The sequence below is a fragment of the Solanum lycopersicum genome, chromosome 9, assembly GCF_036512215.1.
Source record: "Solanum lycopersicum chromosome 9, SLM_r2.1".
Lineage (NCBI taxonomy): Eukaryota > Viridiplantae > Streptophyta > Magnoliopsida > Solanales > Solanaceae > Solanum > Solanum lycopersicum.
This window is the reverse complement of record NC_090808.1, coordinates 60,192,917-60,207,513: the sequence shown is the minus strand read 5'-3', so window position 1 is coordinate 60,207,513 and position 14,597 is coordinate 60,192,917. Positions and strand designations below refer to the sequence as shown.

The 14,597-nt window shown below is 33.7% G+C and overlaps 1 protein-coding gene across 2 annotated transcripts; it reads right to left on the bottom strand.

Annotated features, from left to right (window-relative positions):
* Positions 1-10,924: 10,924 nt before the first annotated feature.
* Positions 10,925-13,632, bottom strand: LOC101258992 (small ribosomal subunit protein eS24z). 2 transcript variants are annotated; one of them, XM_010328079.4, is made up of 6 exons: positions 13,414-13,632; positions 13,243-13,321; positions 13,110-13,151; positions 12,443-12,613; positions 11,268-11,354; positions 10,925-11,154 (listed from the first exon to the last, which is right to left on the bottom strand). In XM_010328079.4, exons 2-6 carry the CDS (start codon positions 13,312-13,314, stop codon positions 11,125-11,127), a joined length of 402 nt encoding a protein of 133 aa, XP_010326381.1. In that variant the 5' UTR covers positions 13,315-13,321; positions 13,414-13,632; the 3' UTR covers positions 10,925-11,124. The 2 variants fall into 2 exon arrangements, with proteins under 2 accessions (XP_010326381.1, XP_004247175.1); XM_004247127.5 differs by having other exon boundaries at positions 13,423-13,591.
* Between the last annotated feature and the right edge of the window lie 965 nt (positions 13,633-14,597).

The window sequence follows — 14,597 nt, the reverse complement described above, 5'->3', positions numbered from 1 at the left end:
TGTCATTTATCTCAACCAGACGCACTTTCGACTTGCTTCGTGGAGGACTTTTATTTCTGCATTGCAACATTTGCTTCATTAATCGTTAGGATATTATTATGCCTCCACATGCAAATACATAGCGTGTTTGAGATAGAACTTTATGCGGATCAGAAAAATATTCTGCATCTGCGTAACCAATCAATTTTGTCTTGGATTCCTCGGAATAGAATAAACTCATAACTATGGTCTTTCGAGGATATTCAATCATGTGCTCAACACCATTTCAATGTCCTTTTATCGGAGAGAAACTGAATCTTGCCAGTAAATTTACTGCAAAACAAATATCTGGTCAAATATTGTTAGTAAGGTGCACTAGTGCCCTGATTGCACAAAGATAGAGTTTCATCACAAAGAAACTCTTCATCCTTCTTTTGAGATCAAACCGAATCATCATTTATGTCAAGTTATCTCGTAATCATTGGGGTACTCAATGAATGCGATTTATCCATATAAAATTGCATCAAAACTTTTCAGTGTATGTGCATTGTTAGACAAATATTTCATTTGTCAAATTATCAATTTGTAGGTCAAGACAAAATTTTGTCTTACCCAGACCTTTTCATAAAAATACAAGGATAATTAGGGTCATTCTTTTGTACCCTTTTTCTTCCTTGACTATTTCCATTCATATAAGGATTCTTGAAGCTTTATTGAAAAAGTTTATTTCTAACTCTTATATGCTTCAGACACCTGGATTGTTTCAAGGATTTTCATATAACCTTCATAGTCTAGCTAGACATTACAATTATTAATTACATGCATTCAAGTTTTTCATATGTTGCCATATCAAAACAAATCTCACTGCATCCACCAAAGGAGAAAACATCTCCAATAATGTTAGGATTTTTTGCGATAAACCTTTATGTCCCAAGGCACAAACCGTATTTGATATCTTACGGTTATACTATCGCATAATAATTTATTTGTACCCCTCTGACATTATACCTTGATTTATGGATTACTAGTCCAAAATGTCACTTTTCTAAGTGAAACAAAATATACTTGAATTGTGCATTTTACTTGGCCAACCATTTATCTATCCACACTATATGACAGATTTGAAATCAAGATCCTCGTCACAATTTATATCATTGAGCGCTACCTCATATCAAAGATACCGTCGACGGTTATTTGATATCGATTCCAACAAGACGTAACTTATCGAGATCTCTTCATTTTTCATTATTTCAGGTACCTGAACCTTTTTCAAAATTTTATGAAGTGTTATGTTAATGTGCTCTTTTATAGCACTTGCCTCATTATCATGACCATATTGATCATTTGCTCATTCCTTCTTCAAGGAATTTTATATTTGAAATCGATTGGTCTATTATACTTCCGGCGTATCATAGACTCTGTCCTTCAAGGACTTCACATTGGAGCATTTGCAGCTGAATTATATCATAGGGTCAGTGTATTCATCTGGCAACTGATTTGGAACATTATGCAACTGAATTATCCCTTGAACTTTAAGTTCACATATTTATTTAATGAGGATCTAGATAATTCATAATTAACCTCACACATAATTTTCATTTGTCAATCATCTCTCCCCCTAATGTTAGAAAATCTAACATAATTCCAACCTTATTTGGAAGTTCATCTTTGTGCGTGGTGGAGCAATTAAAATCAAAACCGCACATTCAACATTTTGGATGAAAAATTATATGATTCCTGACCCTGAACCAATTTTAATGGGGAAATACATGTGTTGCTACATGTTAAATAAAATTATCTCATACCAAATCTTCTTTGAGAGTTTTGTTCTCATAACCATGATTTAGCTATAATTGGAGGCATACAATTTCTGCTAAATCAACCAACATTATCAATATAATTTCATAGTTTGGAACTGTTCTCTTAATTTTAACAATTCGAGGAAACAACCTTACAAAAATCAATTTGTAAGTTGACAACAAAATACATGTGACCATCGCATAGATGCATCAATCATATAGTTGCAAATGATCCACATGACAGGTGAACGGGCCCATATTCACCCTTTTATATGTTTCAAATTTTTTAGGGGATTACAATCCCAACCTTAGCTGGTACAATGATCATTTTATCAAGAGAACATGTAACACAAGAGAATTCTTGAAGAATCTTTATTTCTTCATCATATAAATCACCTGAATTTTCAATCACGTTTACATCACATTTAATCGGAATGGTCAATCAGTCATGTCATTTGATCTTTATTTTAAAACACTTATAATTTACTTTTACATGTGATTTCATCAGCATGTACATGTTTGTATGGAACAAACAAGAGGAAAAGTGGGGCAATCTTTTACATAAACATTTATAACCCTCTTCGATTGTAGTGATTTATAGTCTCAATATTTATTTTCAATTCATCCGAAACTTAAAAAGTTTCTTTTGAGACTTACTACAACCCCAATATTATTTCTCTGATAATAGCACAACTCGTTAGAGCTTGCAATTAATTTTGTGTACTATCACATATTGCATGACACCATCCCTATGGTGAGCATCTCCTTCAAGGAAGAAATTATATTATTATTGTCATGGTCAAAATCATTATGAGCAAGACATCTTTCTTGCTTTACTTTTGTTGTACCATAGGTACACAATCATTGACAAATTTGTATTGCCACACAATAATGACCACAATCCTTATAGGCAAGAACTATTTCTTTTTTTTGCCCTTTCGATAGTTCACAATAAACATACCATAGTGACGTATAAAACGTACAATACAATTAGCCATTTCTACCAAATAAAATTTATTTCCTCTCAAATCTATAATGATTTTATCACATCTGGAACCATTCTCTTATAGAATGGTAGAGTATTCACGATACTCATCACAAGTCACATTCTCTTCAAGGAATGGACTAATTATTTATATGTACTTCATAAATTTGCATTATAAGCACATTGTCATGGCTTTAAAATTCATCATATTTCCATGACACACCTCAACATCACTTTGAAAGATCAAGTGTACCATCACTTTATCTTCTTGTCTCATGATAGAGGATTTGTAAACTTGTCAAATTATTGGGTTGACAACATTTACAAGTCTAATGACCTTTCATACAATTTTGATGATAAAAATTGTCTTTACATTTTGAAGGACTATTTGAAGAACTCATAGTGTTATTCCTTTTATCATTACCACAATTATGACTATTATAATTGTGTCCCTCCATGCCCTTATTCATATCATTAATTATTTGTCATCTTTCAGACTAATCATTCACTGCCACCACATTCATATGATTGAATGGAGCAAGTCAACAGGCGAATTTCAGAGTTATCACATGTTGCTACCACATTCTTTTCAAGGAATGGAGCAAATTCAATATGATGAATTTCAAGATATTTCATCAAAAATATATCATTTTTGGCTTAATCATCATTTTATCACCATTATGGTGCATGAGACTAACAGAACTCACTGTATCAGTGAGTAAAATATGCAATGCAGCTTCCTATGGATAGCTAGCCATTAATGGTGATCAACGAAAATGAGAAGAAGATAAGAAGAGAGTGTTTGTGAATTCAGCCAAGCAAAACTGCTCTTTCATTCATCAATAATACACTATATACATGTGATTAAGAATCTTCTAGAAAGGAAAAAAAATGTAACTAACTAATGTAACTAACTAACAGAATTATTAACACACTATTAAACTACTGTTAACATAGATAAGTGAGATTAGTTGTAATTCTCAATACCCCTCCTCAAGTTGGTGGTAATGATCTTACAGCCAACTTGTTCAAGATTGCAGCATGTTTGACACCATTGAGGGACTTAGTAAAAATGTCTGCCAATTGTTCACTTGTAGGCACATGTTGAATCGAGATGAGCCCCTCCTGCAGCTTATCTCGTACAAAATGGCAATCCACTTCAATGTGTTTGGTTCTTTCATGGAAAACAGGATTATGTGCTATGTGAATGGCAGCTTGACTATCACAGTACACAGCAATAGGAGAAGGATGAGGAATAGTTAACTCAATGATCAGTCTATGTAACCAAACCAATTCACCTACCACTTTCCTAAGTGATCTGTATTCAGCTTTTGCAGATGATAATCAAATTGTTTCTTACTTCTTAGACCTCCAACTAATAGGGCTGTCTCCAAGTAATACCAAGTAACCACTTACAGACCTTCTAGAATCTGGACATGTAGCCCAATCTGAATCACAGTATGCTCTCATGGTACAATCAGAATTTCTTGACAAATAAACTCCCAATGTAGGATCCTTTTTTATATATCTAAGTAAGTGAAAAGCTGCCTGTAAATGAGGAAGTCTAGGATCCTGCATGAACTGGCTCAGCTGTTGGACATTGAAGTCTATATCCATTCTAGTGTTGGTGAGGAAATTTAACTTCCCCACAAGTTTCCTGTAATAAGTAGGATCATAAAGAGGAGCTCCTTCCTTAGCCCTGAGTTTAACATTGGGATCAAGAGGGGATGATAAAGATGTGTAGTTGGAACACTCATACTCCTTCAGTAAGTCCAACACAAACTTCCTTTGTGAAATGAGGACCCCTCCTGCAGTATCAAGTATTTCCATGCCCAAGAAATAGTGAAGTCTACCAAGGTCCTTAATTTTGAATGTCTTATCCAAGTACATCTTCAGTTGAGTGATCTCAATTGTGTCTGTGCCTGTCAAAACTATGTCATCAACATAAACTGCCCAAAACACCACCAGTGAATTAGATTTCTTGTAGAACAAAGAATAATCATATTGTGAGTGTGTATAGCCTCTAAGAGACAATGCCTCAGTCAATTTAGCATACCACTGTCTGCTGGCTTGTTTAAGGCCATATAAGGACTTGTTAAGCTTGCAAACTAGACCTGGCTCACCTACATCAAGACCTTGAGGCACTGACATACATACTTCTTCATGCAAATCACCATGTAGAAAAGCATTATTGACATCAAGTTGAAACAACTCCCAGCCCTTTTTCACAGCACATGCCATCAATGTTCTCATAGTAGTCATTTTAACAACAGGTGAATATGTCTCAGTGTAATCTATCCCAGCCTTTTGAGTGTATCCCTTAACCACCAATCTGGCCTTGAACCTTTCTATGCTACCATCAGCTTTATGTTTCACCTTATAAACCCATTTGCATCCAATGGCTTGTTTACCTACAGGTAGTTTAACTAGATCCCAAGTTTCATTTGCATGTAAAGCATCAAATTCCTGTTCCATTGCCTTTTGCCATGCAGGACTGTTTGCAGCTTCTTCATAGGAACATGGTTCACTGTCACAACAAATGCTTTCAACCAAGACTTGACTTTTAGAAGCAATGACTTCAGGGCTTATGTAATGGTGTTTATCAAGGAATGTGTTAGAAGCCAAGTTATTGTTGGAAATGGTATTGATGTTGGAAACAGAATTTGAGTTGGTTTTTAGCTTAGGAAGTGACAGAACATAATCTTTTAAATGATGAGGTGTCTTAACTACTCTGTTGGATTTTCTTTGTGGTATAGGTGGATTTGGTAACTCAGTTTGTGTAGTTGGTGAGGAATGTGGTGATGTAGGATTAAGAGACAGAGTTGTATGATCATCAATTACATCGAAATGGTTGTTCAACAATGTATCACAAGGTTCACAGAAATCAGTAGAACAAGGTTTTGAAATAGAAGGAAAAATGTTGTTTTCTGAAGATAAAACAAATGGAAAAATCTTTTCATGAAAAATCATATCTCTTGAGATTTGTATTTTCCTTGTGGCAAGACTCATTACCTTGTACCCTTTGATTCCAGAAGGATATCCTAAAAAGATATGAGGGGTAGTTCTTGGTTCTAATTTGTCTCTATGGACTTTAGGTAGTGTGGGATAACATAGACATCCAAAAGACCTTAATTGACTATACTTTGGTTTTTCCTTATAGAGCATCTCATAGGGACACTTGTTTTGAAGAAATGTGGAAGGAAGCCTGTTAATGATGTAAGTGGATGTAAGAATACAATCACCCCAGTACTTGGTAGGTAACTTGGACTGAAAAAGGAAAGCTCTAGCTGTTTCAAGCAGGTATCTGTGCTTTCTCTCTACTATGCTGTTTTGTTGTGGTGTATAGGGCAACTTTTCTGATGTGTGATACCTTTAGCTTGGAAGAATTTGAGTGTTTCATTATTATTGAACTCTAAACCATTATCTGACCCGATGCATTTTATAGTTGTTTGGAACTGGTTTTCTATCATGTTAACAAAGGTTTGAAGGACTTGTATGGCATTGCTTTTGGTGCTTAACAAATATGTCCAGGTAGCTCTACTATAGTCATCCACTAAGGTAATGAAATATTTGTAATTGTCATATGTAGGAACATGATAAGGACCCCACAAGTCAATATGAAGAAGTTCAAAAATGTTCTTAGAATGTGTTGTGCTTGGAGTGAAAGGTAACCTGACTTGTCTTGCCATTGGACATATGGTGCATATGAAGGGCTGTTTGGTAGAAAACTTAATAGGAATAGTAGGTATATTTCTCATTTTCACAAAAGGTACATGGCCAAGTCTATTATGCCACAGTAAATCCATACCATCTTTCAGAGATTCAATAGATGCATAATTGTTCAACACATCTGTATTATTAGTAGAAGAACTATCAAAGATTACAGGAACCTCTCTAGATTGTTTAACAGATGATTCATTACAAGATGAAGCTGGAAATGAAGAACACCTACAACTATGAGATATGCAATTACAAACAGAATCAGAGGTATGAGTAGTGTCATTCAAGCATCTCCCACACATGTAGTAAATGTCATCCTTGCTACTACCAATTTCCTGAGGCCTCTTCATCGAAGGGGCCTGTAATAGACAAGTTTTATCAGTAAACGAAAGTATGCATTTCATTGAAGAGACTAGAGACTGGACTGAAATGAGATTATACTTGAAAGAGGGAACATGCAAAACTTTGTTTAAAACCATTTTAGATGAAATATGTACATCACCACACTCTGTCACTTTAACCTTGTATCCATTAGGGAGTGAAACAAGTATAGGATAGGGTAATGTTTGAATGTTTGTTAGTGAAGATTTGTTATATGTCATATGGTTTGAAGCTCCTGAGCAATGATCCATAAATCAATACTTGATCTAGAACATTTGCATGAAGTAATACCAAAGTCAATAGAAGAAGTGCACAGTATTGTACCTGCAAATTTGCTAGGCTCAGCATTATTCTTAGAATCCTCTCCTGAGCTATCAGTCTGGAACTGCTGCAACAAGCTCATAATATGACCATACTGTTCTTGTGTAATGACAACATTTGAATTACTGTTTTCTTGTGAGCATTGTTCCCCATGTGCATTGGCTACAATCCTTCTTCCTTTGAAGTTCTGATTGTCATTTTGCCTGTACTGTTGTGTATTGAACTGTTGTGCATTGTTTGTTCTATTGTTAAAAGTATTATTCTTTGGAGGATATCCATGTAGCTTGTAACACTTCTCTTTAATGTGACCTTGTTTCTTACAAAAATCACAGATCATAGTGCTCCTGTTATTGTTGATGTTTGAATCATTGTTGCTTGGAAAATTTGTTCTATAACCTCTACCACCTTGTGATCCTCTACCAGCATTTACATTCAATGAAATTGATTCCATAGGTGTACGATTAGCAGGTCTGTATTCTTTTTGTTTTTCCTCTTGAATCAACAAAGAGAAAGCCTGTGCAGTAGAAGGAAGAGGGTTCATCATGAGTATATTCCCTCTGATCACAGTGTAAACCTCATTTAATCCCATGAGGAATTGTATTAGACGTTTGTCCTGTTCAGATTTGTGTACACTATCCTTGGCACCACAAGTACATGTACAAGTGCATATGCTCATTGCATTTAAGGTGTTCAACTCTTCCCAGAGCTTCTTCAGCCTTGTGTAATAGACAGTGATGTCCAAAGTTCCTTGAGTCAGATCATCAATTTCCTTCTGAATTTGATACAATTTCGCACCATTTGTTTGGTCATATCTGTCTTCTAGTTCCTTCTAAAGTTCAGAGGAATTGTTGACATACTCAACACTGTCTGCAATCTCTTTTGTAAGAGAGTTCAAAATCCACGAAGTTACCATATCATCCATCTCTGCCATTGACGAGATTGAGAAAGATCAACTGGCTTCACACAGCTTTCATCAATGAAGACTAGCTTGTTCTTCACAGACAGAGCTCGCAGTATGCCTCTTCTCCAGGATCTGTATCCAACCCCATCAAACTGAGCTGGAACAAGTGATATTCCTGGATTATCTGAAGGGTGGACATAGAAAACACTGCTTGTATCAATTATAGTAGCAGTTTCTTGAGTAGTGGTTTCTGTCATGATGGATCAACGAATTGAAAAATAACAAAACAGATCGAAGATAGATCTTGATGATGCAGAAACGAGAGAAATCAACGTGGCTCTGATACCATAACAGAATTCACTGTATCAGTGAGTAAAATATGCAATGCAGCTTCCTATGGATAGCTAACCATTAATGGTGATCAAAGAAAATGAGAAGAAGATAAGAAGAGAGTGTTTGTGAATTCAGCCAAGCAAAACTGCTCTTTCATTCATCAACAATACACTATATACATGTGATTAAGAACCTTCTAGAAAGGAATCAAAAATGTATCTAACTAAGTAACTAACTAATATAACTAACTAACAGAATTATTAACACACTATTAAACTACTGTTAACATAGATAAGTGAGATTAGTTGTAATTCTCAATAGAGACTCAAACTCAATGTCTTATCCATATATTATTATCACGGTGCATCAAAATTGATGTCTTACCCTCTTGGTGCGATATAATTTGAATCTGTCGTCTTATCCTCAAATAATTTTCATTATGTGCATATGAACTTAACCTGATGTCTTATCCTTTTAGGTGCGATGAGACTTGAACTCATCATCTTATCCTTAACCAACGGTATAATAGACCGAAGTACAACATGACTCACCCTTTGAGTCTTTCAAAACAATCAAAATAATATTCAAACTCATGCATTAAAATTTCATACCTTCTTCTATTTAAATTTTTTTTGTATAGCCTGATTTTATGAAAATAATACCTTGATTCATAATGAGATCAACCAAAACATGAGTTAAAGAAAAACTAAAACTCACTCTCAATAGGCTAGAGACTCGTGCTGATAACGTATTATAAAATCAAGTTCATAAGAATATAATCATAAAGAGAAGAAGACAAGAGAAGTAGATAGAAAAAGGAGAATTTTCTTCTTATTCAAGTGTATGTAAGTCTCATATGTATATCATACAATAGTGAATGAACAATCCTATTTATAGGTTGAGAAATCACTCCAAAAGTCACCATATTAGGTACCATAATAAATAGATACATCTTATCCAAAAAGGTTCATGAACCTAGTGAATATGGATGGTTGTTCATATACCAACTTTATGGACTATCCACCCATTCAATGGATTTATAACAAATTCACTCTTTTTAATCTTATCTTAGTAGTAACTATATTTTTGAAGATTATATAAACAAAGTAAATATTGAAAAAAGGAATTATGTCTTACGATATAAACAGAATTTAACTAATTAAGAATTCTCTTGATTAAGATTATTCCTAGAGATGTATAAAACAATTTATTTCAGAAAAATTAATTTTGAGACAAGTTATATTAAAATAAATTATTTTAAAATATATATGTAATAACTTATTTTATTATTATAATAAAAATAATTAAATAAAAATATTTTCGACCAAATGCAAAATAAAAGCATGCTTCTCACGAGTTTGTACAATCCTTTTATACGTTACTTTCTTAAAACCAGAGAGTTTGTCGGACTTTAATGTTTTTAATTTCTTCCCACATACACCTGCCTGCATTTTATCAGTATGAATGAGTTTTCATTTTCTTTTTTTTGGACTTGTCCTTCAAAATGAAAAAATGTGCTTCATTTTAATTTGCTACTTCATCATAATACCAAAAAATTTATTTAAATGGGAAATAATCAACTTAATCTCTTCAAACAGTGCTGGATCTACTGCGGCAAGTAGGGGGATTTAATCGATCACGATTGTGATAAAAGTGATAAGTATTTTTTCATATTTAAGTAGAATTTTTTTTGAATCTCCTTGAATTTTCTAGCATAAATTCAAATTTAAATCAAATATATTTAATTAGGATTTGCTAAATCTACTCGAATTTTCTAGTGTAAATTCAAATTTAATCGAATTTTAATATGAGTATTCGAAATCAAGTGAAAAACAAAACAAAAAAATGTAGAGAGATTGTCTGCTAGAGAATGAAAAATGTGATATTGATTTGATTTTATATATAAAAAAAATAAATCAAGGAAAAAATTAAATCAATTGAAAAGCCCTTTTTAATTTTTTTTTTGTAATTATATATAGATAAACACGGATTCCTTTTTTTAAAATTATTTTAATAAAATACTCTTAAGTCTTAACTTTTTTTTATTTTGGAGATCCATTACCTACAAGAATATATTTTCCATACTTGAGGAGCAGAGCAAAACGATCTATGTAGGCCGAACTTATGTAAATTTAAATCAGTATTTGTAGTTATCATGCTTTAGAGATCTAAAGTTTAGTTATTAGAAAACGTCATCTCTTGCCCACCAATAATTTGTATTGGAGAAAATGCTTTATTCAGAATTTTTTGGGGTAAAAATAAATCTCTCTTCTTAATAGAAACACAACTAAATTCTACTTCCGTAAAGAGCTAAGAGAAATCTTTCTGGCAGAACAACTGAATGTGACATTATTAATAGGAGAGTTTCAAGTATTTTAGAGGCGCGCTGGTCAAATCGAATTGAATGTACGTAACCTAAATTACTCGAACTCATCAAAAATATTATCACACGTCAAATCCTCCTATGATAAGCAAGTAACAGTGACAGAAATGAATTTGGCAATATTTGAAGAGAGAATAATATTCTAACACTTCACTCATTTTTGATGATGATCTAATAGTACTTTCACATGCAAAATATGCTGGAGTAACCTGAGCAAAATTGAAAAGAGTCTACAAAAAGGTTCAATAAAAAGCATAAATGATATGGCATGTAACTGGAGCAACAAAACGCTTCTCCTGCTTTGTCTACAATTACTAACAGATCATTTCTTCTTGGCATCTCCAGCCTTTGTCTGCAAGTCATGGAATAATATCATTAGCACGACAAAGAATGAAACTATGAACAGAACAGTAATTATCTCCTGTTCATACGAGCAAGGATAGAAACGGAGACAACAATGTTTACCTTCTTAACACCACGGACTTTCTTAGCTCTGTTCTTCCTCTCCTTCATTTGCTTCCTGGACTTCTCCACCTTAGTATCCAATCCGTTCTGTGAAAGTTGAGATACATATTTATTAGGAGAAATATAAGTTGTACCCAACATAGCAGTCCTTGATTTTCGTATAACTAATATTATGATATAGAAGGAAATCTTTATCATCACTGACATTATAAACAAAACCAATTCAATAATTTGTATACTGCTCTCATCTGTAAGATAGGTACTCAGAACACATTTTTGCTTATAAATGCAGAAAACAGTTAAACTTGATGCACTTTTTTTTGGGGGGGGGGGGGAGGGAGTGAGCTCAGCATACATTTCCAATAAGGTAACAGTCTCAAATGAACAAGGGAAAACACTGAACACAGAAGGCATAGGGTTAGAGGAAAGACATTTAGGTGCTTCAAAACATATGATAGTGAGTGGTCCAATAACAGTGATAGACCATCCAATAAAGCTTATGAAAGTAGAAAGTATTACACATGACCAGATTTGGATAGTGATTCAATAACAGTATCTAACTGGATTAGCACAGAAGCAGATAGATACAAGATGAGATTCCCTGAGAAAAATATTAAGAATCTAATGGACACACATGTAATGAACAATCAATACTATATTCTCTCTACTTCTCTAGTTCCAGCACCACAAATTCTACCCGCACAATCCACCAAACTAAATTATAGAAAAGGCATACTTAAGGTATCTTTAAAGCACAATCCACCAAGCTAAATTATAGAAAAGGCATACTTAAGGTATCTTTAAAGTCTATGGAAAACAAAGAAGGTTTCCTTTTGTGTATTTTGAAGCATTAGATAAAGTATAAGATTATCTTTCAGTTTAGAGCTTCTATTCATTCAGATATAACACTAACACTGATCAAAGCATGATTAAGAAAATAAAAATAAAAACCAATGCTGCAGTGTGACAGTTATATCAAATAGCCTTGCTGGTTGGTTTCAAACTACACAATGAACCAAAAGGTATAAGCTGCAGCACTAGAAATTAACAGATTCTAGATTTAATTTTTACTTTTGACAAGGTAACATAAAAAGATTCTTGAATTAAAGAAAGAACTATAACAATTGCAGGTCTTTAAAGCATACAAGCATATGCACATGCTTGCAATGTCTTACCCTGATCAGCCTGTACTTTGGCTCGTACTTCTTGGCATTCTCAACAGAATCATAGATCAAACCAAAGCCAGTAGATTTGCCTCCTCCAAAGTGGGTTCTGAACTTGAACACAAAGATGGCATTTGGATCTTTCACTTCATACATCCTTGACAACTTCTCTTTCAACTCAGCCTAAAATATTAGTTTAAACAGGTCAGCAATGAAAAGGTACAGAATCACATCTAACTATATAAAGGATAAGGGTTCAAACTAAGCATGACTGTGAAGATACAAGGCATCATGCCCTGGGAGTGGAATTACAGGATAATGAAAAAGTGATAGCAACTAATATATACGAGGAGCATTCTTCTTCTAACATTTCCAAAGAGACCATATAGCACAAAATCATAACTAAGCTTCCACAAGAGATCCTTAATTAGGTCCTTTCACTTGGCAAGAAGTTGACACACCTAATATCAACAATCAACTGTCTCAATCCTAAACTAGCTGAGGTTAGCTATAGAAATATCTACATTCATTTTGCTTAATTACAGCACAACGCCCATCGTGTTAGCTAAAGAGTTATTGGCACTCTCACTCCTCCAACAACACCTAAACTGAAAATCACCAAAGGATAAACAAAACAAGCAAGCAAATGAAAGCTATTCGTGAAGAAAAAAACACTAACCTTGGAAACATTAGCTCTTCCAGGATGCAAGACATCAATAATCTGAAAAAATCGTAAAGGCAAATCAAAAGGGGATAAAAAAAAAGAACAGTTTTTTAGATTTCAATAACAAATCAACAATTTAAGAACTCACGAATTGTTTCCTTGCAAGCAACCTATTGGTCATGAACTTCCTAGTTCTAATAGTCACTGCCTTGTCCGCCATTGTTGTCCTGTAAACAAACAAACGAATTTTCAATATAATCCACCACACAAAAGTTCACCAACAAAAGTACAGAAAAATGTTAAATGATGAAAATAATACTTTTCTCACTCTGGTTTTGCTACTCCGGAGACTCTCTGTCTCTCTCTCTCCCCCACTGTGCGGCGCCTCCGTTCTGAGTTCAGTTATCGATCTTGCTTGCTACACTTTAGGGTTTTAAAAAGGCTTCCCTAATTCTTGCTTTTAACTTGGGCCGTGGGCTTGGACATGGGGTAAGTGCAAACATAGCCAATTTCAGAACTCCTATTTAAACTATGGCCTAGTTAAAAGAACCTAGCTTGTTGGAAGCAAAGAAAGCTATATTTTAGTTATTTTTGGCTCAACTTCAAACATACGCGATACGCGATACGCGATAGAGATAGAAAAAATATTTGTAATTGAATTCACGAGTTCATATAAGCATGTCTAAAATTTGGCATATATATACGCTTTGGCACATTTATGATTGAACTTAAAGTATTTATGTTCGGATATTAGATATTTATGTTCAATCTATCAAACGAAACAAAAGTCAAAACACTTTATCCAAACATATTATATATGACTTCCCTTTATGGCATAATCACGTGTTAGTGATTTTTTCGAAGAGCTCAGAACGTCAAAATCATTTTTTTTATTTAAACAATAAAGTCAAATATAGGATAAGCAAATGAGCACATATAATTAAAAATAAAGGAATAATGCACAAGTATTCCCTCAATCTATGTCCGAAATCTCAGAGACAAAATTATACTATACTAAGATCCTATTACCCCCTGAACTTATTTTATTAATAGTTTTTTACCCCTTTTTGGCCTACGTGACACTATGCCCAATGTTGGTTGACTTTTTTTTCAAACTAATGCCACATAGGTCGAAAAGGGGCAGAAATTACTTATAAAATAAGTTCAGGGGGTAAAACGACCTCAGTATAGTATAAGTGTGTTTCTGAGAGTTCCGACATAGGTTGAGGGAGTGCTTGTGTATTTTCCCAAAAATAAATAAAGAGGCGATAAAATGAGTTAAAAGAATAACACATGAAATAAAGAAGAGAAACTTTCAGGATAGCAAACATAATAGACATAATAAGGCTTTATAACTGTAGTTTCAATAATTGTGCTTTATAACTATAACTAGTAAACTTAGCCTCGCTATGCGCGGTATTTAAAAGTTTTCATTTTTATTTAATTTTTAAATCAATAGATTAGTTAATAAATTTTATTATTTAGCTTTATAATTTCAACTCA

Excerpts from the sequence above, each read along its gene's own strand:
- LOC101258992 (XM_010328079.4), bottom strand. The coding sequence starts at position 13,314 with ATGGCGGACAAGGCAGTGACTATTAGAACTAGGAAGTTCATGACCAAT. Across the intron at positions 11,355-12,442 it reads CAAAGTACAGGCTGATCAGG|AACGGATTGGATACTAAGGT; the intron begins GTAAGACATTGC and ends CAACTTTCACAG. Across the intron at positions 11,155-11,267 it reads AAGTCCGTGGTGTTAAGAAG|ACAAAGGCTGGAGATGCCAA; the intron begins GTAAACATTGTT and ends CATGACTTGCAG.